This window comes from Thermobia domestica, chromosome 18, assembly GCF_964235325.1.
Source record: "Thermobia domestica chromosome 18, izTheDome1.hap1.1, whole genome shotgun sequence".
Lineage (NCBI taxonomy): Eukaryota > Metazoa > Arthropoda > Insecta > Zygentoma > Lepismatidae > Thermobia > Thermobia domestica.
Genome location: NC_137471.1, coordinates 134,594,815 through 134,618,565, shown reverse-complemented (window position 1 = coordinate 134,618,565; position 23,751 = coordinate 134,594,815). Strand labels below are relative to the sequence as shown.

General features: G+C 34.7%; 1 protein-coding gene across 2 annotated transcripts in view; it reads right to left on the bottom strand.

Annotated features, from left to right (window-relative positions):
* LPCAT (lysophosphatidylcholine acyltransferase) overlaps positions 1 to 23,751 on the bottom strand; it is a 343,891-nt gene that overhangs the window by 51,394 nt on the left and 268,746 nt on the right. Inside the window, exons 3-5 of one of the 2 annotated variants that reach the window (XM_081745922.1) lie at positions 15,789 to 16,003; positions 6,141 to 6,253; positions 1,300 to 1,454 (exon numbers count right to left, since the gene is read on the bottom strand). In XM_081745922.1, coding sequence (XP_081602048.1) covers positions 1,300 to 1,454; positions 6,141 to 6,253; positions 15,789 to 16,003 — 483 coding nt within the window. The remainder of the gene's footprint in view (positions 1 to 1,299; positions 1,455 to 6,140; positions 6,254 to 15,788; positions 16,004 to 23,751) is intronic. The other variant, XM_081745921.1, reaches the window with a different exon arrangement.

The window sequence follows — 23,751 nt, the reverse complement described above, 5'->3', positions numbered from 1 at the left end:
CCGGATAGGCTCTTTCTCTGACTCTTTTTAATGAATCCACTAATCCAACAAATCTTCACAAGAAACACTCCTTCTTCTACAGAACATCAAGACACATTCAACGTTCACTCCCATCGGCAACACTCACTTCCGATAACTGATAACTTGCAGCACTCGGTGCAATATTACTTCTCTTCGTCTACTGTCGTTGCCATATTGTCTTTCTTTTGGACTACAGAACATACTATTAACATATGAATGTAATTCTTAGAATATTACCACAAGAAGACGACGAATATTGGGGCTAGGGTTGCCAACTGGCTGGTATTTCACCGGCCTGGTCGGAAATATTGCTGTTATTTTGACCGGTACAAACTTCTTACAAGCTCCTTTATGACCGGTATTTTGAAATCTGTAATCCAGAATAGAACATCCAACATTGAAATTCTTCAACAGTTCCTTTACAAATACAAATTTCCGTTGTATTTTACATTAAGCGATATTGTTTTTAATCTATGACAGATTTTTTTTATTTATTTACTTAACATAAGAAATTTGATAATGTTTGGATTTTTTTGTGACAATAGAGACAGAAGTGTATAATTTGTTATAATTGTACGGCAGAAATATAGCGATAAATTTAAATGGTCCATCGATTGTAGGTAAATAACTTTTAAGCATTTTGTTAGAACAATATTTGTTGCATTGTTTACTTTCACGTCCGTAGCTGCTGCACGACTTCTTAAAGCAATTTTTTGTAGTTGAAGTATAAGTTTAAAGGGTAGATTTCATTTTGTAAATTCAATATTGTCACGTAAGGATGAATATACTTTTGTTCATCTGTTTCCATTATTTTAAAGAAGTGGCATTTACTGATGAATACAATAAAATAATCAATAACAACTTTAGTTTATCATTTTTAGCATAATGTATTTATTAAGCTTATTAGTGAATGTACTAAGAATATGCAGAACACAGGTGTTAATGCACTTTTGTCCATGATTGTACATTTCCTTCTCATGGGTGTGTCCGAACAGACATAATTCACACTTAGGCCTCTATCACGGGGAATTTTGAGGGGGTGCCGGTAATTTTCTTTTCCAGAGTTGGCAACTCTAATTGGGGCTATTTTCAAGTAGGACACCCAGTATAAATTAAAATCGGAGGAAGAAATAAAACCGGTTTGATTTGATATGAAGTGGCCCCATACGCCATTGTTTATATCTTAACGTACGGCGGGTCAATGACTATAATTAGAAGTGGTAACTATATAAGCAATTAAAAGAAAATATAAACTATTAATATTGAAAAATAACTCACGCTCCTGGTCCTTCCCATGTCCAGGTAACAGTGTCCAACTTATTTGGGTACCTAATGCACACTGGTTGCACGGGAACTCCAGGATAAAAAGCACCAGGCTTGAATGTTATTAAACAGGATCTGTTCGTGCACGTTCCTTCGGGAAATATCAACACCTACAAAATGTCAAAGATAAAATATAAATACATAATACACCTTATTTGATGAAAGGTCAACTTCTAAACGTACATTCTCATGTCGTTAGTAACTAATAAAGCTCAGTGGAAAATACATGCAAGTCACACATTTCTTTATATTATATATATATGAGGTAAAGGAGTGCAATTTGGTGTAACTTTAGACGAAGGACATAAGTTTTGTTTCGTCATAGACTCATGTCACTTATACTAAAGATTGAAGAAATATAGGGTCAAAGGTTAAATTTCGATTTTTTCCTTATGGGATTGCAATGGTAAATTCTGAAAGAGCCCAATAAATAAATAAATAAATAAATAAAAAAGTAAATCGAAGTGATAAAGAAAAAGCTACATGGTATGATTCTATGTCGCAAGCCGACCAAATATACGTCAATCAAGTGTCATGGTCAGAAGTTAGTCAGATCAAGGTCACAGGTCACCTTGAGAATCCATTTAACATGATGAGGTATGGACATTGCATTGTTTTCAATGTATTCAAATGGGTTCTCAAGATGACCTGTGACCTTGATCTGATCGTGATCTCTGACCTTGACACTTGATTGACGCATATTTGGTCGGCTTGAGACATAGAATCATACCATACAGCTTTTTCTTTCTTATGGCTTCGATTTACGTATTTTTACGCTCTTTCAGAATTTACCATTGCAGTTCCATAAGGAAAAAATCGAAATTTGACCTTTGACCCTATATCTCTTCAATCTTTAGTACAAGTGACATGCTTCTATGACGAAACAATACTTATGTCCTTCGTCTAAAGTCACACAAAATTGCACTGCTTTACCTCATACCACTTTTGCACAGTGAACAAATGAAATTGACACACGAATTAATCAACCCTCTGCGTATATATATATATATATACATAAAACTGGAAGCAACTACCGACTGCATCTTCTTTCATCATTTCACCTAACTAATTAGAAACAACGTTATTATATTATCTATGAATAGTGCTTCGTAATAAAATATAGAATTATACTTTCACTTGTTCGTATATTTCGGATCTGAAAAGAAAAAAAAAATGTTTCGAGCCCACATAACGTTAGTCTTCAGATTTTTTCAAGGAACAAAAGAGAAGTGATTAAAATCAAAATTAAAGGAAAAAACTTTATCACTTGAGTAAATTTCCTCAGAGAGCACATCTTAATATTCTACGAAGATTATACAGAAAGTTATGCCTCCAAGCCCATTACTTGGCCAATAGTACTGCAAACATTCTGAACTGTTTATCATTAATGCACTCATGTTTAAGCTATAGAATATCACTTGTTTCACCGTCCTATCTTTTCTCGTTTCAGAGTAACGGAGCAATCCATGGCATCCAGTGGTGACGGCCGGTTGAAACAGTGGGCTGGCATTGAATTTCGGATTGCGGGAAGTTGTGCACTCAGGAACATTCATCGCCGACGATGAGTCGTGGATACACCATTACGACCCGGAAACGAAGCGTCATTCGATGGAGTACTGCCACACGTCCTTTCCTCCGCCAAAAAATTCCAAGTTGTCCCATCTGTTGGCAAAGTGGTGTTTACATTTTGCCTCATTCTGCCTCATCCCGCCTAGTCCAGATCTTGCGCCCTACGACTTTTGGCTCTTTCCCAAACTTAAGGATCACCTTAAGGGCCAACGCTACAGTTGTGACGCGGAGATGAAAGCAGAAGTTCGACAACAGTGTCGCCAACAGTTACCACAATTCTTCGCCGACAGCATGAAAAACCTTATTTTGCGTTGGCGCAAGTGTGTTGTCCGTAATGGGAACTAAGTTCAAGAAAGATGTCACCATTTACAACTGACATTGCAAGCTTTTCACTGATAACTGCATCGGTGCTGCTATCTGTCAAACACAAATAAAGGTATCATCTTGGAGGCATTACTTTCTGAATCATTCTCGTACTATGGTATCGCCATGTAATTCCCTTCGAAGCTAGATAACACGGCGATATCACAGGAGAAATGAAGACAAAATTTCCGGAAAAATTTACCGTATTTTGCCGTGTATAATGCGTATCCTTTTCTCCAACATTATAAATGATAAAATAAAGATGTGCGCATTTTGCTAACATATTTACGGATAAATAAGGATATTTACACTCTCAACTATTTATAGGGATAAATATACACCTTTTTGCAAACATTTTAAAGGGAAAAATAAGGATGCATATTTTACACTAGTACTAATTTTTTATCTATATAAATGTCTTTAATTCTTGTATGATGTATTTATGGCTTGCAATTGTTACCTTGAAAGCAATAACGACATCCTTATACAAATTACCAGTAACACGATGCAATACTAGAAGTAGATTCTTTTTTAAGCTTACTATTGCAAGGAATGCAGCTGTCAGTTAAGTATAAAGAAATTAATATCAAGGTATTGCTGACTGCAGAGAAAGCATTGTGATTATTATAGGTGGCACTGACTTTGTAATATTGCGTGAATAGCACATAATTTACGCTTGTGCACTGTGCGGGGAACTACCTATCTACGTTAAAGGACATTTTACAAAAGTTGTTAGAAAAACAATTGGAAAATGTCCAAATAGTTTTCGTATACAGAGAACTTTAAGCTAAAAGTTATAAAATATGCTAGAAGTATAGTATTAGAGTTACCGGAAGACACTTCGAACCTGCTCAAACTGACAGTGTCATCAGATTTTGAAAGAAAAAACTTCTTCAGATGTCAAGATAGGAGGCAAAGAAAAAATAAATTAAATAAATTGTACAATTTAGCCCCAAAATTTGGATTCAGATTATACACGACAAAATAAGGTACTTCAGTGGAATTACCTACACTTGGGATGGATTCTAGCAAGGTTTCCTTTTAATGTAAATTCCTTATTCTCCTACGTTACTTCAAAATCTGAAAACTAACCTCGTGTAGATTACATTTTTTTAAATGTACAATTGGTACGTAAAAGGATATTTTCATATATTCCAAATGAGGCGTATAGTTTCTAAATCCGCCATCTCCTTCATAAACGGTTCCGAGAAAAACAGGAAAAACTGATAACTCAGAGATTATGTGAGATAAAATTTTCTTTTTAGAAATACTTTACTGCTTTCTGGACATTCATTATAACTACCAAATGACAAAAATCTCTCTCATCCCATTTCTCGGTTATTGCAGAAAGCAGTTTGGAGATGGCGGATTTTGAAAACAACTTTTGGCGATGGAGGACTTTGAAACAAACGTACTTAAGTTTTTTGGGGTTTATTTGCTTCCGAGTCATTACTATTATAATTTCTGATAACTATTTCAGAACAGAACAGTAGATGGAGATAAACTGAATCTAAACAACGATATTAACTTGTTGGGTGACATTATAATGTGCACAAACAAGGAAAACAAAATGAAGCTATAATCATAGTACGTTAGCTATTTACGGGTCATGTTCCGAAGTTCCCAGCCCGTTTAGAAATATCGTCTCCTAACATAAGATTACTTAACCTCACCTCACTAACCTAATCTAACCCATTGGGACCTAACCTAACCTAACATAGCCTGACATAACAGGATGGGAACTTCGGAATAAATGCCACCTTTACCAAAAAGAAAAGGATTGAAAGTGATCTTTACACTGTCTTCAGATATAGTTCTCATCAGAATCATGTTCGAAACACTGGCATTCAGCCTAATCCTCATCTACACTTTCTTCTGTTGAAGCAGTCAGTCTCTTTTCAGCATCAACATAAATGGCTAAGTTTGAATTAGCATGCCAATTCTCCCCGAAGTGTTTCGTTAGGAGTTGAACAACATCTTGCAACATTTTTTCATTAACATCGGTCTTCAATTCATAGCATAGAATAGAATAGAATCGAGATGATGGGGTTTAGAAACACACTGCTGAGTGTAGATGGCGGCTTTTGAAGAATACCCTGAACTTTAAAGCAGTAATTGAGGGTGGAGGTGGCGACATTTCAAACAACTCTTTTCACCATCATGTAGGGCATGGAAAGGAATACCAGTAAATCTACTTAGCTCATTTTTTTTTTTGAAAATTGGAGATGGCGGATTTAGAAACTATACGCCTCAAATATACGCACATAAAAATATACCTAGATAGCTACTTGGATACTTCTACTCAGAGAACACTACATGGTAAGTGATTTTCCACTGAATCCGTCAAAGTCTACATTTAGTGGGCTCTGAAATACTAAGCTGAAACTTTAAATTTTTTTAGCAATGAATGAAACGCAATGATAAGTAAAAAGACACGTTACTAACACTTTTGGTTTAAAAATTGCTGAGAATCATGCGCCTGCAGTCGAAAAAACAAATCTTATTTGGCTCTATCACAACTTTCGGTCACCAAGAGACCACGCTGCATATTTTTGTAATCTTCATACTTCCTATAAAATAAATGTGGATTGAACCAGCATTTTCAGTTTATCAGAACAGCAGTGTGAACCATGCACTCTCCAAAATAAGTTATTTCCAAAGTATGCCGAAATTTGTTCTTTCATCGGCAGGTATTTAAAAGAAAAACTCCAGCACTAAGTACTACATCTCGTCTTCGAAATGTCTGAACAACACTGCAGCATGAAGTTTGTGATATTTATTTTTCGTCGACCTTGTGTTTTCAATTACACTTACTTGCTCTACACTTAAAAAAGAAGAAAATAACGTGTACACAATAGTCTTACTTGTGGCCAATCTTCGCTGGACGTTGCACGCTGGATAATTTCCTTTATTGTATTTTGTCGTGAGTTGGGATCTTCTCTCCAAACATACACTGGTTGTGTGTAATTTATGAGTTCTAATAGAAGAAACAATTATACACTTGTTTTTAGTAAACTGGAAACTCACTTATTCTTGAAATAAATATTAAAAAGTAAATGTACAAAATCAACATACTAAATACACCATCTAAGGAACTGATATCAATGTACCTTTAATAGTTGCTACAGCAATACCTCATATTTTGTGGCTTTTTTTCTTCTTTCTTTTTCCACGAAATTACTCTGAACTTTGTCCGTTCTACTTAAATATTTTAAGTGAACAGTAGGCAACACTTCCATTAGTTCATTTCATGAATAAGAAAGACAAAGCTTCTGATAAAATATACAGAAACGAAGGCCTAAATACATGAAAACACAGAGAAATCTTAAAGCGAGTTTAAATTAATTGGTATGTATTTGTGAAGAACGCATAATAATTTATGTAAATTCAGAAATTACTTAGCAAATTACGAGTATAGGTTTTCAAACACAGCCTTTGGAAACGAAAGCAGAAGAAAAAATTATAATGTTTTGCTGAATTCAATAAAGCTTCCTTCGATAGATAAAAATTTATACATATTTGAAAAATTCGTAAAAAATAATTACTGCGTCTAAATTGTACTATACTGTTTCGAGGTTCAGGGCAACTCGCATTGATGATAGTTTGAGACTAGATAAAGGTAAAGAGTTACATGTGAGTAGACCCGAAATATCGATGAAGGCGACAAAATTTGCCGAAACAATATAATTTAATTATAGTGCAATTTAGATGCAATAAGTACCTATTTCTTGCAAGTTATACCTTATAATACGTCGTTGAAATATTACAGGTAAATGGTGGTGCAGTCATTGTAAGTTACCATTTCAGTCACCTACAGTGACTGCAAATTTTCTTTACCTTCGGGAGAGGAGCTTATCTACCTGAGGAATTTAAACTGAATTAAGTAAAATATTTTGCTGTTAAGAATGGTCTAAGTAGGATGAGGTATTCTGAATTATTAACTGTAGTATGTTATGTCTGAAAGATGGAATACAAAATATTCTACGTCAATATGGGGCAAACGAAGATTTAAAAATCGCTGCACTTTGTATCGTTCGCATATACAGGGTGTTCTTGATGGGAAACGGTATGGGTGATTCTTCGAAGAAAGAAACAAAAAGAAAAAGAAAACTATATATGAATCTATGAATCTCAACTGTTCAAGAAGTACACGTTGTAGACGTTTTTCCCCTTATGTTGATTATTGCTCTCTCTGTAGTTATCCTTTCGTTTTTGGAAGGGAAGTTATATTGAGGAACATTTAGGAATCGGTGTTACAAATTCCCTTAAAATTATTTAAGGAAATTGGATGTCAACACTGATAACTTCCCTTCCAAAGACATCACTGACATGTTATATACCACTGGAAAAGTCATTCCATTATCATTCAAATGCGGTTATGTCTCACCTCTATAGAATAATTACAGGGTGCGCAATTATCAACGTTAAGATCAAAAATGGTTCACAACTTGTAGTTCTCAAACTGTTGAGAAGACGATACATGTCATATGAACTTGTCTGCATAAAATCACCCATACTATCCAAAATTATTGCCACTTTCCCTTAGGACACCCTGTATGTACTTACGAATTTAAAAACTAATACAAATCAAGAAAGCTAGATTTAGATGTAGGAATGAGGATCTTCAGATTGCGTTAATTTAAATAAAATATAAGATACACTTAAAATATGGAACCAAATGCAATATCAATGTCTATTATGTAGTCTGTTAAATAATATTTAATTGTTGAAGAGCCAAAGTAAATGCAAGCTCGAAAGAACCTTCGGTCAAGTCAATATCAAGTTTGTTTATTTATTTTCTATACATAATGTTGTCCTTACCTATTACTCCATGGAGACAACTTGTCTAATTAAATATATTCACGAGTTACGCCTACTTTCTTAGCAAATAAGTGTTAGGCAAAGTTTTTTTTTTTTTAATTTATGTAAAAAGTAAGCATTAACAATGGAAATTCATATAATAATATTCTCAAAATGTTATGCTGAATATTCTGGAAATTTTGGTAAAAGAATTCAAGTAAGTAGTGAAAAGAAATATGAAAAGTTTGACCTCTAAAAAGAGAAAATCAGCTATTGTGATCTTAATTCTAACAGCATTCACAAATGACGATACACTGAGTCGTCACCCTATAACAGGTGACTTTACCATGAGAAGTAACTGAATTATGACTGTCTTGGTAGTTTATCTTACTAGATACACTAGAAAGTAGATCTGAAAAATTAGTGACGTAACTAAACTGGCATACGATAACTAAATTAACTTTGATTCACCTTGTTATACGTCAATATATTACATTGTTAAACGTTTCAAGGGAGGTTTCTATCTTCATTCGTGGCTCTATTGAAAACATGTAGCAGAAATCGGCACGCGGGCAGCAAAAAATTTTGCTCATCCGGCAAAGGCCGTGCTTCTCTGCCCGTTGTTGTGCAATAACCGGTATTGAACTCAGCGCTGCCAACCAATTGACAGTAAAGTGCGCACGTTGATGCTAAGGGTTTCAGTGCAAGTGGCTTAGTACAGAGATTAAAAGGTTCACTATTACAGAGTGTGCTTCTGTTTCACCCAGTCTGTTTAATTTTTGTGTAAACCAAACAAGAAAGCAAACAATACGTACTCCAACATATTAAATATGTGTACATTGGCTGATCAAGGAAAATGCAAGAAAAAAGAAATTTAAAAACCCGACCAGTCAGGTTCCTGGTATATAGCATAGACGTTCATTTTACAACGACCTCACTCACCCTCGCCCTCGCAGTGGCAGTTGGCCCTCGCCCTCGTTCACCCTCGCAGTGACAGCGCTCGCTCTCGTTCACCCTCACCCTCGTGCTGGAAACGTCTTCGGCCTCGCGAAGGGAGTTGTCTATCACCCTCGCAGTGAAAGTTGGCCCTCGCGCACCCTCGCTCCTGCGAAGGGAGTTGTCCATCGCGCGCCCTCGTTCCCGTACTGGAAACTTCTCGCCCTGGCAGTGGCAGTTGGCCCTCACCCTCGCGAAGGGAGTTGTCCATCGCCCTCGCCCTTATATCGTTCAGGGCGAGGTTATTTGAGGGTGAGGAAGCCCACGCGAGGATCAGATCCTCAATTTTTCAGCCTATTTGCTGAATTATTTCCTTAACATACGTCCTAAACAAAGAAAACTCAACATACCATCGTATAACTTACAACGGATCACCTAAAATGGAACAAATCATTGACTACTCTACGCTTAATATTACCATGAATATGTTCAGAAAAAAATTGAATAGAGTTTCCTTTACATCTTTCGGTGCAAACTGGTGCTGCCCATGAGACGAGACGAGACCAGAAATAAGGTTTATCATCTCGTTTCATAAATTTTACAGGTTTCGTCTCGTCTCAATTCTCTGAAACTTCCTTATTGTCTCGATTCTTAACGACTCATTTCTCGTCTCGTTCTGTAAATTTACGTACAAAATGCATTCCTTTATCTAGAAGTTCAAGGTCTGAGGCCGTTCAAATCAACGTTGTGAAAAACAGTTTTAAAAACCCAGCCCAGTGGGCTTTATTGGGTAAAATTTGATTTTATTAAATTTTGTACGCATATTTAAAGCCATATTCCTACTTAATTATTTAAGCATATATGTTCTACTGTACACACAAAAGTATGGAATTTCCATGTGAGAATGCGGTAGTTCACGTCTGGCGCGGGTTGCTAGTTCGATCTCAGCTTCTGCCAAGTGCGTTTTGTGAACAAACATCGTGTGCATGGGTTTCTCGGACTGGTTTCGCCATGCCACCATTAGTTTCCATATCATCACAGTCTCCCTTAGCCGTGGTGCATAATCATGAGACACTGAATTAAACTTAGAAATAAATACATAAATATAATAATAATAATAATAATAATAATAATAATAATAATAATAATAATAATAATAATAATAATAATAATAATAATAATAATGCACAAGGAAGCAGTCCCATGCGCGTTTCGTGGGACACTCTTTGCACCATTGAAACTCGCTTATATTTCGATTTCTAGAAAGAGGAAAGTACAAAATTTTCTAGAGTAACAAAGAGGTCGATAGTTTTACGTAATACAGAATAGGAATAAAATCCTCTCCTCCACTTATGATTCAAATCCCTGACCCAGCCGTCCTGAGTTTCAATTAAAACACGCGGGGGATAGTACTTCAAGTTTAGGAGCCAGAGATAAAAAATGACTTTATTGAATGGATGTTGTTTTTCTAAAAGAAATAATTTTTTTTTTAAAAAAAAGAACTGATATCTTGGAAATGGATTTGTTTTTCTCATTTTCAGTTGCCAATTTGATTTCTTACAATATATTTTACGATTAAAGGGTTTTTGTGACAACAATTGTACTGTGCTTCACATCCTCCATAAGATGCGCAAGAAGAGTTAGGGAGTTCCACGATCTGATTGCCGTTAATGTTGAGAAGATAGAGGTGTATCTTTAGTAATTTCCTTTTTCAAGTGAAGCGCTCAATTGTAATTAACTGACACATGGAGAAAGACATTCTATCTGTTAATACCCAAGTATATAACAAAAACAAAGGAAATATAGCCGCATTAGTTTTGATTCCATACTAGTTGAAGTGGCTGTTCTTTGTACGGGGAGAATTAGGCTCAAGGAAAACGTGAGCGCCTTGTCTCCCCTTAGGATACGCATATCAATGACAATGTAGTAAGATATTCTGTTTCTGCCTTTTTAAAACCTTTTTTTCCTTAGGAAAGTTACCTTCCCCTTCCCTTACGCCCTTTAAGGAAAGTTACATAATATCATCTAGAAATGCAAAAAAGCCGGCTTTTTTTGAATCGATGGTTTTTTCACATAAAAAGCCGGCTTTTTTGGAAAAAAAAAACTAGAATTTTGGAAATTTTGGCTTTTTTCATTTTCATGATTTTTCTATCCAAATAGCTTTCTTATAGTATATTCTATAGTTAGATAAGAATTCCATGACCTAAATGCCATATTTAGCTCTGTAATTCACCATCAAGATGGATAGAGCACATGTTTTACGAATTAAAGCTAACATGAAGAATTAGTATTTGAGGGCAATTTTAGAGGCTATTTAACTTTATTTTAACTTTTGAGTTATCGACATTTTTTTTCTTCTCTAGATCATTTTAGTTTGTCATCCGTGTTTCATTTCTAAGAGCTTAATACTCTAGCTTCTAGCACAAAAGATAAACTTACGTTTTTCTATATATCTGTCAAAGCATACGTTTATCAATATGTCCGTCAAAGCGCACTTCCACATTTCTGTTATACTGTAGTTGTGCAATGATTTAGCAGTAATTTTCCGGATACAACCTTGAATACCAATTTATACAAATAATCAGTAGCGGATTTAGACAAGTACTTTGGGAGGGGTTTCTCTGATTGTTTCGTTTTCTAAAAAGTCCTAATTTTATTTGGGAGGTGCTTAAGTTTATGAGTACAGGCATAACTAATATTTCGTTTCGTTTATATGTTTAGCAATAATCTTCTGGATACAACCTTGAAGATCATTTTATACTGAGAATCCGTGGTGAATTTAGAAAAAGTATTTTGGGAGGGGTTTTCTTACTACTAACGTTTAGTTTTCCTAAACATTCGTACGTTTTATTTGACGGGAGCTTAAAGTTTATGAGTAAAGGCATAACTAATAGATATTTCGTTAGTTTTAGACATTCCGCAACTTTGGGGAACAGGCTTCAGTCCGAAAGACCGACCCCCTAACCTTCGCAAAACCGTCACTGCTGGTAATTAGTAATACTTTAAAACCAATAAAAAAGGAAGTCAGCCAACTCCTACACTCCTAGTCGGCCAGTACACGCACTATTTCTACATCCACAGATGGAATGAAGGAACGCTTGGTCAGAATGGTCGAATGCTGGGTTGAATCTCGGACTTCCCGATAGAAGCGCAAAAGCCAACCATTCAGTCATGTTTGTTGTGCAGTTGTATTTAGCTTTACTTAAATATATTCCTTTTTTTTTTTTTTTTTTTTTTTTTAACTGGTTTAAACCAAAAAATTAAAGAGAACAAAAATGCGAATCGTGTGAACTTCATGGTGACGTTTCCACATGTCAAACCATCTGCATTAGTCTTATTTCCTTTTCACCTTTTAATCAAGGTGTCCCATGTTCAATTCTCGGTCGAACCGCAACCCTTCTTTCATGTGTAAACCAAGTAGCGGTTCGGATGTCACTTTAAGCGAAAGTCTTCTCCTTGATAACCTCGGCATTACGTAAGGATGTTAAGCTTAAACATACGAAACGAAACCAAATTATATATTTCTGCATGCCTTTTGTTTTATAAAGAAGCCAAGATTGCTTAAATATATTGATTGAAATTGGTAAAATTTATCGATTGCCTACGTAGCTTCCAACATTAGCTTGAATTGGACTTTCAATGACATCTACATACTAAATTTATAATTTAATACCTCAATTTAGCGTACTGATTATAATACGTTGACCTTTAAATTTTACATGGAAAGCAATAACAGGATTTTCCCGTTATTGCTTTACATTTAAAATAATGACGGGATTTTCCCGATGGCTAGGGCGGGAGTTTCTCAATTTAAGAAATTTACTGACCGGACTTCTTTAAGCTTGTGGGACCTCCTCCAGCATAGCCCCGTTGTTGTATAATAACACCAAGGCGAAGCAAACTTATTTCTGTGAATATGTAATATAAATACATAAAACAATATCTAAATCAAAAAACCTGGTTTAAAACCCAAAAAAGCCTGGTTTAAACTGCCCCCAAAAAACAGGTTTTTGGCATTTTCAGAAACAACCATGGTTCTTGCCAACTCTGCTTACTTTTGTATATAGGAGGTTATTTTTTTTTTATTATTATTACATACATTGGTTAATCCTTTGGAATTCATAATGTGGAAATGTTGAAGTAAAATTGTTTAAAATCTCTTTTCGAAATTCATTGTTTATTTTTGAGGTTTTATATTATTATCAGCATCAACCACTAATTAAATGACTTTTTGTGTTATAGACAAGCGAAACAAAGTCTGCTTTATCAATTTAAAGCAGAATTTTGAAAAAAAAACCAAAATGTCCCAAGCAAAAAAGCGAAGCAGAAAAAACCAAGTTTTTTTCCAAAAAAGCCGGTTTCTTTCCGAGCCCTTGCATCTCTAATAATATCCTAGTTTGAAGTAGGTACTAAATATCTTCTAAAACTCATTTCAAACTGTTCAAGCATTTCCCGTGACGCGATGGCAAACAATAGACATCGTCGATTTAAATGTGAAGAAAGAAATTACAGAAAACATCCTCTTTCTTCCCTTATAATTGAAATTTTCAAAAACAGTCAAATACTAAATAAATAATAATAATGAACTATGTACCAAAATTCATTTCAAATTGTTCAACCGTTTCCCCGTGATGCGACCACAGACAACAGACAACATCGCTTTCAATGTGAACAAAGGAATTATGGAAAATCACCCCCTCCGCCTTAAAACGAAAATTTTCAGAGACATTACAACATATGCCAGTTTATTTTTAAAGAAAAGTTTATATACCGAGTTTAATCTTCCTAACTTGGCGAGCTCATGACATTATTACATAAATTTCGAACTTCCTCTGCTCCTTCTCCTAGGATGCACCCTTGAATCAAAGTAATATAAAAATCTCAGCTCAGAGTAGGTACTAACTACTGTATGTTCAAAAATTCATTTCAAATTGCTTAACCGTCTCCTCGTGTGATGCGATCAGAAACAACAGGTAAAATCACTTTCAAGTTATAGAAAATGCTTCCCTTCCCCACTTAAAATGGAAACTCTCAAAAATACTGGGACACGGGTACACTTATTTTTCGTGGGATGTTTACACAAAAAAAATGTCATCTTCCTAACTGGACAGAATCGTGAGATAGTAAGATTTTTCGCATAGATTTTGACCATCTGCTCCCCCCATAGAACACACATTTTAATGAAAGTAACCTGATTAAACACCTAGTTCGAAGTACGTGATAGCTGCATCTAAAAATTCGTTCCAAACGGTTTAATTGTTTTCCCGTGTTGGGCGTACAAACAAAATTCTTTTCATTTTTATATAACAGATTACAGTTAAACAGTGTTACAGCGAATTTGATCGAGCGCAAATAAAATTCACTACGAATGATTCCCAAAATTTTTTTGTTTTCAATGGTATTTTTGTTCTGTTCTGGTTGTAAACACATATTTTAAACCAGTTTTAAATCTAGGCATACACTAAGAAGTACGATTAAAAAAAAGTAATTATATTCATATTATGATTATTATTTCAATCCAAGTTTTGGAATGTATTTTTTTGAGGTGGGCTTTTTTGGGTTTTATTGTGGGGTTTACCCAATAAAATCCATTGGGAAGTTTTGGGCTGGGGAAAATTCCAACAACCCTGGTTCAAATGTTTGTGGCCCCTGATCCAAGATCCAATATATTCAATCAAAAATTTTCTTATATGCCTTATATCTGAAGAACTACATACAGGGTGGCCCAAAAGTAGGTATACAGTCCCGTACTAATCGGCTCATGGCATTTTATATCATTTACTTTTTTTCTTTTTTTTCATACAGGTTAACTTAGTTTCTCCATTATTTGTTCTTAATTTATTTTCACTTATACCTTAAGCTCGGAAAAAATCGAAGCAAAAATTCATTAACTTAATTAAAATGTCATACTTGATCGATTCAGGTCTGTATACTACTTTTGGGACACACTGTATAGTGTAGCCAAACTCAAACTATCAGTTAACTCAGTATGATGTGCTTATTCCATAGCAAATATGAAAACTCGATTTACGGGCCGTTCAAAAATTTTGTCGCTCCTAATCCAAAAACTAATTCTTGGCCAAGATCGCAATCTTTTGATCCATTTTTTGTATCATTTCTAAAATTATTGTTAACTTTCTTCATTGATATGATTGCCATTAGGCATATCTGTATAGATGCAATCCCTCCCCCCCCCCCAAAAAAAATTAGGAGTTGCAGTACATGTTTTGAATAATGCCACTGACGAAGATGAGATCCTCCGTTGAAAATTCTAGAAATTAAATATACTGACGTATAACAAGATGAGTCACAGGTAGTAATAGATTTGGATATTTTTATTAGGGATTCCTTTAAAAAACAATCTCTAATGAAGAAGGAAAGGACAACATCGTTTAATAAGTCTTCAGTGTGTAATTATATAGTTGACGTGCAATGCATACATAATTCTAGCAGCTTACTAGTACTAGTTATGAATTACATTAGTTATTGTGGTGTAGCGTTTTCTACGTGAACAATATTTTAATGCATCAAGTTTTTTTATGCAGTGATATCGTTTAATGCCTGTGAAACAAAGTACTTTCCTAAATACCAAATTATTTGAAACAACTAAAGTCAATATTCTTCCTTTTCTGTAATATTTTCCAAGTGTCAAATCTGTGCAGAACAACCGCATACAACAACACATTACTACAAAAAACACAAAATACATCGAAAATAAATGCACACAAATATTTATTAAAACTATATAAAAAAAAAGGCGATAAATAAATACATACTTCCAATAAATGGATTCAGTCCGCTCTCTCTGCGTGATATAATGGATGGATATCCAGTAACATAGACAATAACTGCATCTAAGAAGGTGGAGTGAGGTGCAATTACAAGAATTGGTGCCTCTTTCCGTGACGCTTGACGGCCTTTCACGCTGATACTCATTCCCCCAGCCTGGTAAGCACATTGCCCAAGTGTGCAAAGTAAAGGCTTCAACGCCCTATTAAACAATTACGCAAAAATAATAACCTCATGAGAAAAATCTATTTTATATACCTAGTAACCTCATCCCCTTCACCTTATGAACATTATTTTTTGTTTCTACAATACCTGTGCTTCTGTGTGTGAAATAAACGTAAGAAGAGAAAGTATAAGAAAAATTAGTAAAATATGCCAGTAAAATATATGTGGAAAACTGAGTACAAATTCGAAGCAGGAAGTCGTGCGAAATACAACTGTATACTTGATCCAGGCAGTTTTGCCTCTACAGCTGGGAGCAACCCCGTCTGTGTTAACAAATGCGTGAACCGAGTCGAGTTCAAAAGTTGATGCTGAATTTTGTATGTGTAAAACAGAACAGAAATGTAGATTCGAGGCGAGAGGGTGTCTTGAGTAATACCATGGGCTGCCTCCAATCATTCTCGTTTTGAATCCTATACTGGACGTAAGTTATTCCCTTGTAGTTCCTAAAAACAGAGATTTATTAAAGTTTCAGGTTACTATTTCTTTTGGCTTTAAGTCCAGCTATCCACAAGCTGTTAGTTTTTAAAGAAAAATATGAAATGTTTCCAGAATGCAGTATCTAATACGATTGATGAAGATACCAAACCCTTAACGACAACTATTCCCTGTGTGCAGTTCTTTTAAATCATAAAATATTTAAAAATTTCTCCAAGATAGAATACATATTGAATGTTGGGAGGAAGTAAGTCTTTATCAACGTTCCACTTTCTGTATAATACTGCGAGCATACACGAACTCAAATGGCAATATGGAAAAACTAAACTCTGCACTCAGAATACATTTCATGTAAAAGGAAAACTTGTTTTTATGTTATACAGCCCACGGAACGCTTCCACCACCACATAAAACGGAAAAGAATTTTTTTTAAAAAAAGTACCAACAAACTTCTATAAGATAAAATGTTATAAAGAAAATATTAAAACATGCAATAGAAAGCATAAGTATATTCTGCACAAACTTGACCACTTGGTTTATGCATCCCTTATCACCATGCTTTTAATTTACAACTTTTTCCTTCACCAACTTTTTTACAAACTGCCTATTAGAATAATTATTTATTTATTTTCTTTCTTGAAGTCCCAGTATAGTTCCTTTTAATCCTTGTTAAGCTGAAACATGATGAATGCAAAATTGTTAGTAAAATATAAACTAATGTTATGGCATCAGTAATATCCGTAATACTTCTGCTAGATTAAACTGTGAAAATATTGCAAACATTTCTAGTGCTACTTATCTATTTCACTGTCATTTTGATGTCATTTATTTCTTACGGTAGTTATATTAAGTTAATATTTACAAGTGTCCTACATAGATAACTACAACGAAATCAAAGTAGGCATATACTTCTGAATATCACTTTGCAAAAATGCTACAAGACGAATTTATAACTACAGAGTGTGTCTACTAAATTTTAAGACTGGCAACATTGTAAGATAACCAATGGAGTCACCAAGCAGTTATTGTGTGTAGCTTTTAGTACCGAGTGTGTTTTGCATTGCGTGAAGAGTTCACGAATTTATATGTTCCAAATTTTGAGTTATAGTAATTTCAGTGAACTGTATTGTCTTTGTTTGTCATGGATAGTAAAGTGAAACAGACAGAAGTCGTCAAGTTTTGTATAAAACCTGGCAAAACAGTCACGGAGACCGTGGACATGAATCAAACAGCTTACAAAAATCCTGGGGAATAATTCCCCATCAACAAAAAAACTCTCCATTCAGAAGTCACATGTGAAGACAATGCTAGTGGCGTTTTTCGATTAGCAAGATGATGTGCATGAAGAATTGATTCCAGAAAGGCAAGCTGTGAATGCTACGACTTACAGATATTTTGGCATGTTCACTGGCAGAGAGTGCAACAGGTTCGTCTGGAAATTGTTCATTCGGGTGACTCACTCTTGTTGCACGATAACGCATTGTTGCACAGAGCTATTGAAGTACAGATATTTATAATTATTTTTTTTTAAACTAGTGACACGTTTCAACCACTCGCCCTACTCACCTGGCCTGGACCCAGCAGATTATTTCTCGTTTCCAAAGGTCAAAATGACGTTGAAAAGAAAACATTTTGACTTAATTTCAGACATCCAAAGGACTGTTACGGAGGAACTAAACATTGTCGGACAACATGACTTCCAGAAAAGAACTCTGAAACTATACAGCCGTGCAGCTGCCCATATACAACAAAAAGGGCCATATATTGAAGATTAGCAGTCAATCATGGTAATTCTCTTCTGCATTATTTCCTGATAACGCTAGTCTTAAAATTCAGCAGAGACACACTGTATATTAGACTACATAATTAATGGCGGACAATACGAAGTTTTTGTGCATGAGGACAAAGGCTATAGTTCACGATATCAGAAATACATACGACTGCCAACGAATTATATTTAGAAAAATAGACAGAAGATCTGTAAGGAAAAACTTTCTTCCTTACAAAGATAAGGTAAATAAAACTAAAGGGTATGTCAAAAGTCAGCAATAAGCCAATTATGAGTCAAGATACGAAAAAATGGAAAGTTGTTGAAAATAGATGGTTTTCAACCTAAAATAGTGAATATCTTTTCTAGCTGCAACAGTCGTTTGGGCTTCACACTGGAAAGGCACCCTATATTAAATAAGGCAATGTTTCCAGTTCAGGAGGCTGTTTGAACTAAGTGCAAGTAAAAGTGATACTGGGAACGTGCATACTGAATCGGAATCTGAAATGGACTGACTTGGAACATAATCTGAATTGGATTGGATTGGGTTCATTTGGAACAGAATCTGAATTGGATTGGATTGGGTTCATTTGGAACATAATCTGAATTGGATTGATTGGGTTCATTTGGAACAGAATCTGAATTGGATTGGATTGGATTGGGTTCATTTGGAACAGAATCTGAATTGGATTGGATTGATTTGGAACAAAATTTGAATTGAACTGATTTGGGCTAGAATCTGAATCTGATTGATTTGGAACAGAGTCGGGACTAGATCGATTTGGAACAGAGTCGGGGCTGGATCGATTTGGAGAATCGTAGGATACAAACTGGATTGATTTAGCACAAGATCACAACTGAATTGACTTGGCAAGAATCGGGACCATATTAATTCGACGCAGGATAAGATTCACTGACAAGCTTCTGTTTCTGCGATAATAAACTTTTGGGTTTCTTAAACAACATAGACACTTATTGTATAGATTTTCATCGCAAAACAAGCGCTTTGCAGTACTTTGGCCATTCAAATAGATGCTCGTCAATTAGGTATTTGTATTTTAATCACTTGACTGCATGTTCATGCAACCACACAATACATATAAATAAAGCCTCTCGTAACAGATTTTGCCGACAGGTAAAATTCATTAAGAATGTAGCTCTGTCTTTTAAGCACCATTCAATGTATGTTCTGCGAAAGTATGTTTTAAATTATGGTTTTCACCTACTATAATCCGGAAAAATATTTTAGATTACACCTATCTTATACTAAATATCCTCAAATCTAATTCAATTACTCGCTGACCAAAACAAAGTTTTATTTAAAAAGTTAATAACGTAAGCCCTGTAATGATTATGGGGTTTAAAATAAATAGTGCATATGGAAAAAAAGTTAAAATCAAATCATCTGACAGTATTCAACAATACAAATAAATTGGATAACTTTAATACAATTTACAACATAGAAGTAAATTATATTAGTCTGATTTAATATTATATATACACAAGGTGTTTCTTAATGATGAAGCACATTTTATTTGTATCCTGGAGGGACATGAGTGATCTTGAATACTTGTATATGTTACTGTTCTTGAAAGCCCATTATTTGAGTTTATTTTGTCATTATTTGTTGCAAGTGTATAGTCTTTGATGATGCCATGGACCCCAAGGGAAACTGCATACGTTTCAGAGGCGTACTTTGCTTCTCACGACTATGATCACAGCACAAAAAAAAAAATTCAGACAATACTTCAATGAACACGATGCACCATCCCGGAAAATGATCCTCTGTGCAGTGACGAACTTCCGAGAAATAGGTAATAAATAATAATAATAATAATAATAATAATAATAATAATAATAATAATAATAATAATAATAATAATAAACTGGACGGCTTTAACAGTTTTCTTTTCATGGCAATTCAACATGCTGCAAACGTCATGCACTGAGTCAAAGCAAGTCTATCCGTCGATAGTCTCAGGAAATGAATGTTTCCCCATAGCAGCGTTCACAGGATTATAAGACAAGATGAGCACATGTATTCGTATAAAACACAGGTAGTACAAGACTTAGTCGAAAAACATTGTGTTATACGTTCTTGGGTAAGTGCAACGAGGAAGAAACATTTCTTGTGCAGCTAATCTCGTCAGATGAGGCCCAATTATCTGGTTACATTAATACGCAAAACTAAGTTTCGGGGTCGAGAAAACTCTCGCAATGTGCACGAAAAACCTTTGCATCGTGTCTGTTACCGTCTAGTGTGTCGTGATCCATGCATGTGTCATCGTTACGTTCTTTCTCGAAGACAGACAGACAGTTCTGTCGTTACCGTCAATAGTAAACGCTGTAAGCACAAGCTCTATACCTTTCTCATTTCTGAGTTAGAATATCGTGGTCTGTTGGAAATGTGAATACAACAGGACGACTGCTACTTGTCACACAGCACGACAGCTTATGGCAACTCTCCGCAAACACTTCCCAGGGCCCCTCACTTCACGATTTGATAACATCAATTCGCTAGCAAGATCACCAGATCTATCACTGGCAGACTATTTCCGTTAGTTACCTGAAGGAGAGAGTACACGCAACAAAAAATGCATTAAAGGAAGAAATCAGAAGAAAATGTCAGCCATTCCAGTTGACACGCTCTACCGCACCGTTCTGCAGCTTAAAGATACAGCCCAAGAATGTTCTCGTTGTAGTGGTGGCCACCTAAAGGACGTGATTTTCAAAACTTAATGTAGAGTGCAAAATTCTTGTATGTCGCGTATGTATTCACTACAGTTCGCATTAAAACTTATTATTGCAACTCCAGATATTTTGTATTTAAAATGTCCCGTCATTATGGAACACCCTGTATATACTTTGCTCTTGCATATATACCGTAAAGTTTCAATTTTAAATAAATAATTTGTGCATTTTGTGACGACATCTTGCTTAGAAAGCCATAGGCCTGAAGAAGATCAAAGACTGTAATTTATGGTAAATATAGACGAAATGTCTAAACATAGACGAAACGGCAGACTCTCTTTTCTTCATAAACAAAAGAAAACCCACAAGTTACGACTGGAAACATTTGAAAACAAATGTTCGTGTTGGCTTAGTCTGACCTATATGAGTTAATAGGCAAAAGTGTAGCTGATGCAACACAAGTCTTACATTTTCAGTCTTGTTAAAATAAATAAATTAATAACATTAAAATCTGACCATCCACTTCTCTTTGAAAAGCCCTCTAATCCATATTCTTAATTAAATCTAACAAATGTTGAGTTTCTTAGGTTAACTAAAATCTTTGTTTAGAGACAAACTATCAATTTTCTACGCCCAGTTGCAATATACAGCCTGTTAAAAAGAAGTGGGTAGCCAAGATTTTTTCAACAGGATTGGACATCCTGAATTTTATTCACATTTATCCGACTTGTTAATGGTACCGCAATCAAAATCATCTAAATATATCAAACAATAAAATTTCACTTTTTTGTATTCATTCTATGGGCACAATTTAGTGGTAATAATTTAATATATTTGACCAAATCAAAAGATTTTTACATTTTTAAGCTATACCTGGAACCCTACACAAAGTGTGTCTTTAAATAAAATTCCGTCAGCAATATGATTAAAAACAAACATCTGAATACGTTGTCGATGTTTCTTCGTAGTTCCCACAAACTTCGTATTTAAGTACGGTATACAGTTCTTTTAATTCGTGTCGTAGGAATTCTTCGAGTCTGTTCTGAACCAGTTAGTGACATGTCGCGAAATTGGCGTTGGAAATCGTAAAGATTCTAGCGGATATTACCATTTTTTTTATCTACTTATTTTCTTGATATACGTAATGTTAAGATACTGTGTGAAGTATCAAGTCATACTGCAAAGGAATCAACCATGAAATACGGTAATAAATTTCCAGTCAGAGCCCATATTAAGGACTTCAACTCGCATTCGTTTGGTGGATTTGACAAATTCTTGAGGAAAGCCACGATGGCTAGGAGTAGGGTCCAAATCCAGATCTTTCATCTATACCCGCTCAGTTTCCATTGAGTAATCATTTCACTTCTGGTCTCGTCATTACAAATATACCTTAGGTTTTCTTTAAAAACCACAGTATGATCTGCCCGCTCGTCTAGTGATGGTTCGGATTTGATTTGAGAGTTTAGCGTCCAGTTTAGCAGCGAAACTATATGAGACATGGACCTACAATTTAACATGGGATACGAAACACATGAGCCCCCGCCGGGAATCGAGCTCCGGTCTCCCACGGCAGCACGTGGTTCGGATTCCACCTTAGACTACAAGTACACGTCTCCTAGAGCCTCAGTGCTGACGAGAGACAGCAACTTCAAAATATCACCATAACACATTAAGGTAATTGCCTCTTTAAAAATGCGAATATCTTTCGGTCTCAAAAATCAAAAGATCATAAATAATGGATTAGACAATACTTAACCTACAGTCATACTTTCGTAATCAAAATAAATAGGCTATGGTACAAAAGTTCATCCTTATTTCCAAATATACATAATTAAATCCACCGTCATTTTTATAAAGTAAGCGCCAAAACCAAACTTAATATACACATATTTACAAGTATATGAAAGAAATACGACAATAAATTTACAAATGTACTAATTGCTACATACTTTTCAGGTATATAGTTCTATACCGTGCTAAGAAACAATTTTGCTACGAACAGCAAAATAGGAGTATCTTTTATGATGTTACAGTGACAAAATGTTCATATCACCGAATCAAATAGATCAATCAGCTTGCGTAAGCTTTACTCCCGTACTGATTAGTTCGTGCTGTACTGAACATTTGTACGAAAAATTGCATCTATTCATCTTTCCTGTGGATTGGAAATTTTATGTTTAACTGTTCATTATTAAACTAGATTTATTTCAAAATATTCGATCTTTTATGGTGAAGAAAATTACTGAATCTCGAAGTACCAGAAAATTTTAATTAACGGTGTTGATACTTGCACTATTTTTTAAAGTTCATTAGTTTATGAGAAATTATTCTGCTTTCTCTGAAATGAACTGAAATTTCAATGGTCTAATTTTACAGGTTTTCTTCTTTAAATCTATGAAATTCGTTTTCAGAAAATAAAAACATTTAACTAGAGTTGAAGAACAAACATTTAAAATTTCAGTTCCATTCCAAGAAGAAAACAGAGAAATTCCTTCCCTCTACAAAAATCAAAGAATAAGGAAAGAAGAAACAGAAAAATACTTCCCTATATAAAAGTCAAAGAAAAAAAGAAATAAAACAGAAAAGTACTTCCCTATGTAAAAACCAAAGAAAAAAAACAAAAATGCTTCCCTATATATATAAAAATCAAAGAAAGAAAAAAGAACAGAAAAATATTTTCTTATATAAAAATAAAAGAAAAAGAAAATAAAAATACTTCCCTTTACAAAAGTCAAAAAAGAAAAAAAAATAGAAAAATTCTTCTCTATATAAAAAATCAAAGAAAAAAGAAAGAAAAAACCAAATACTTCTTATATAAAAATGAAAGAAAA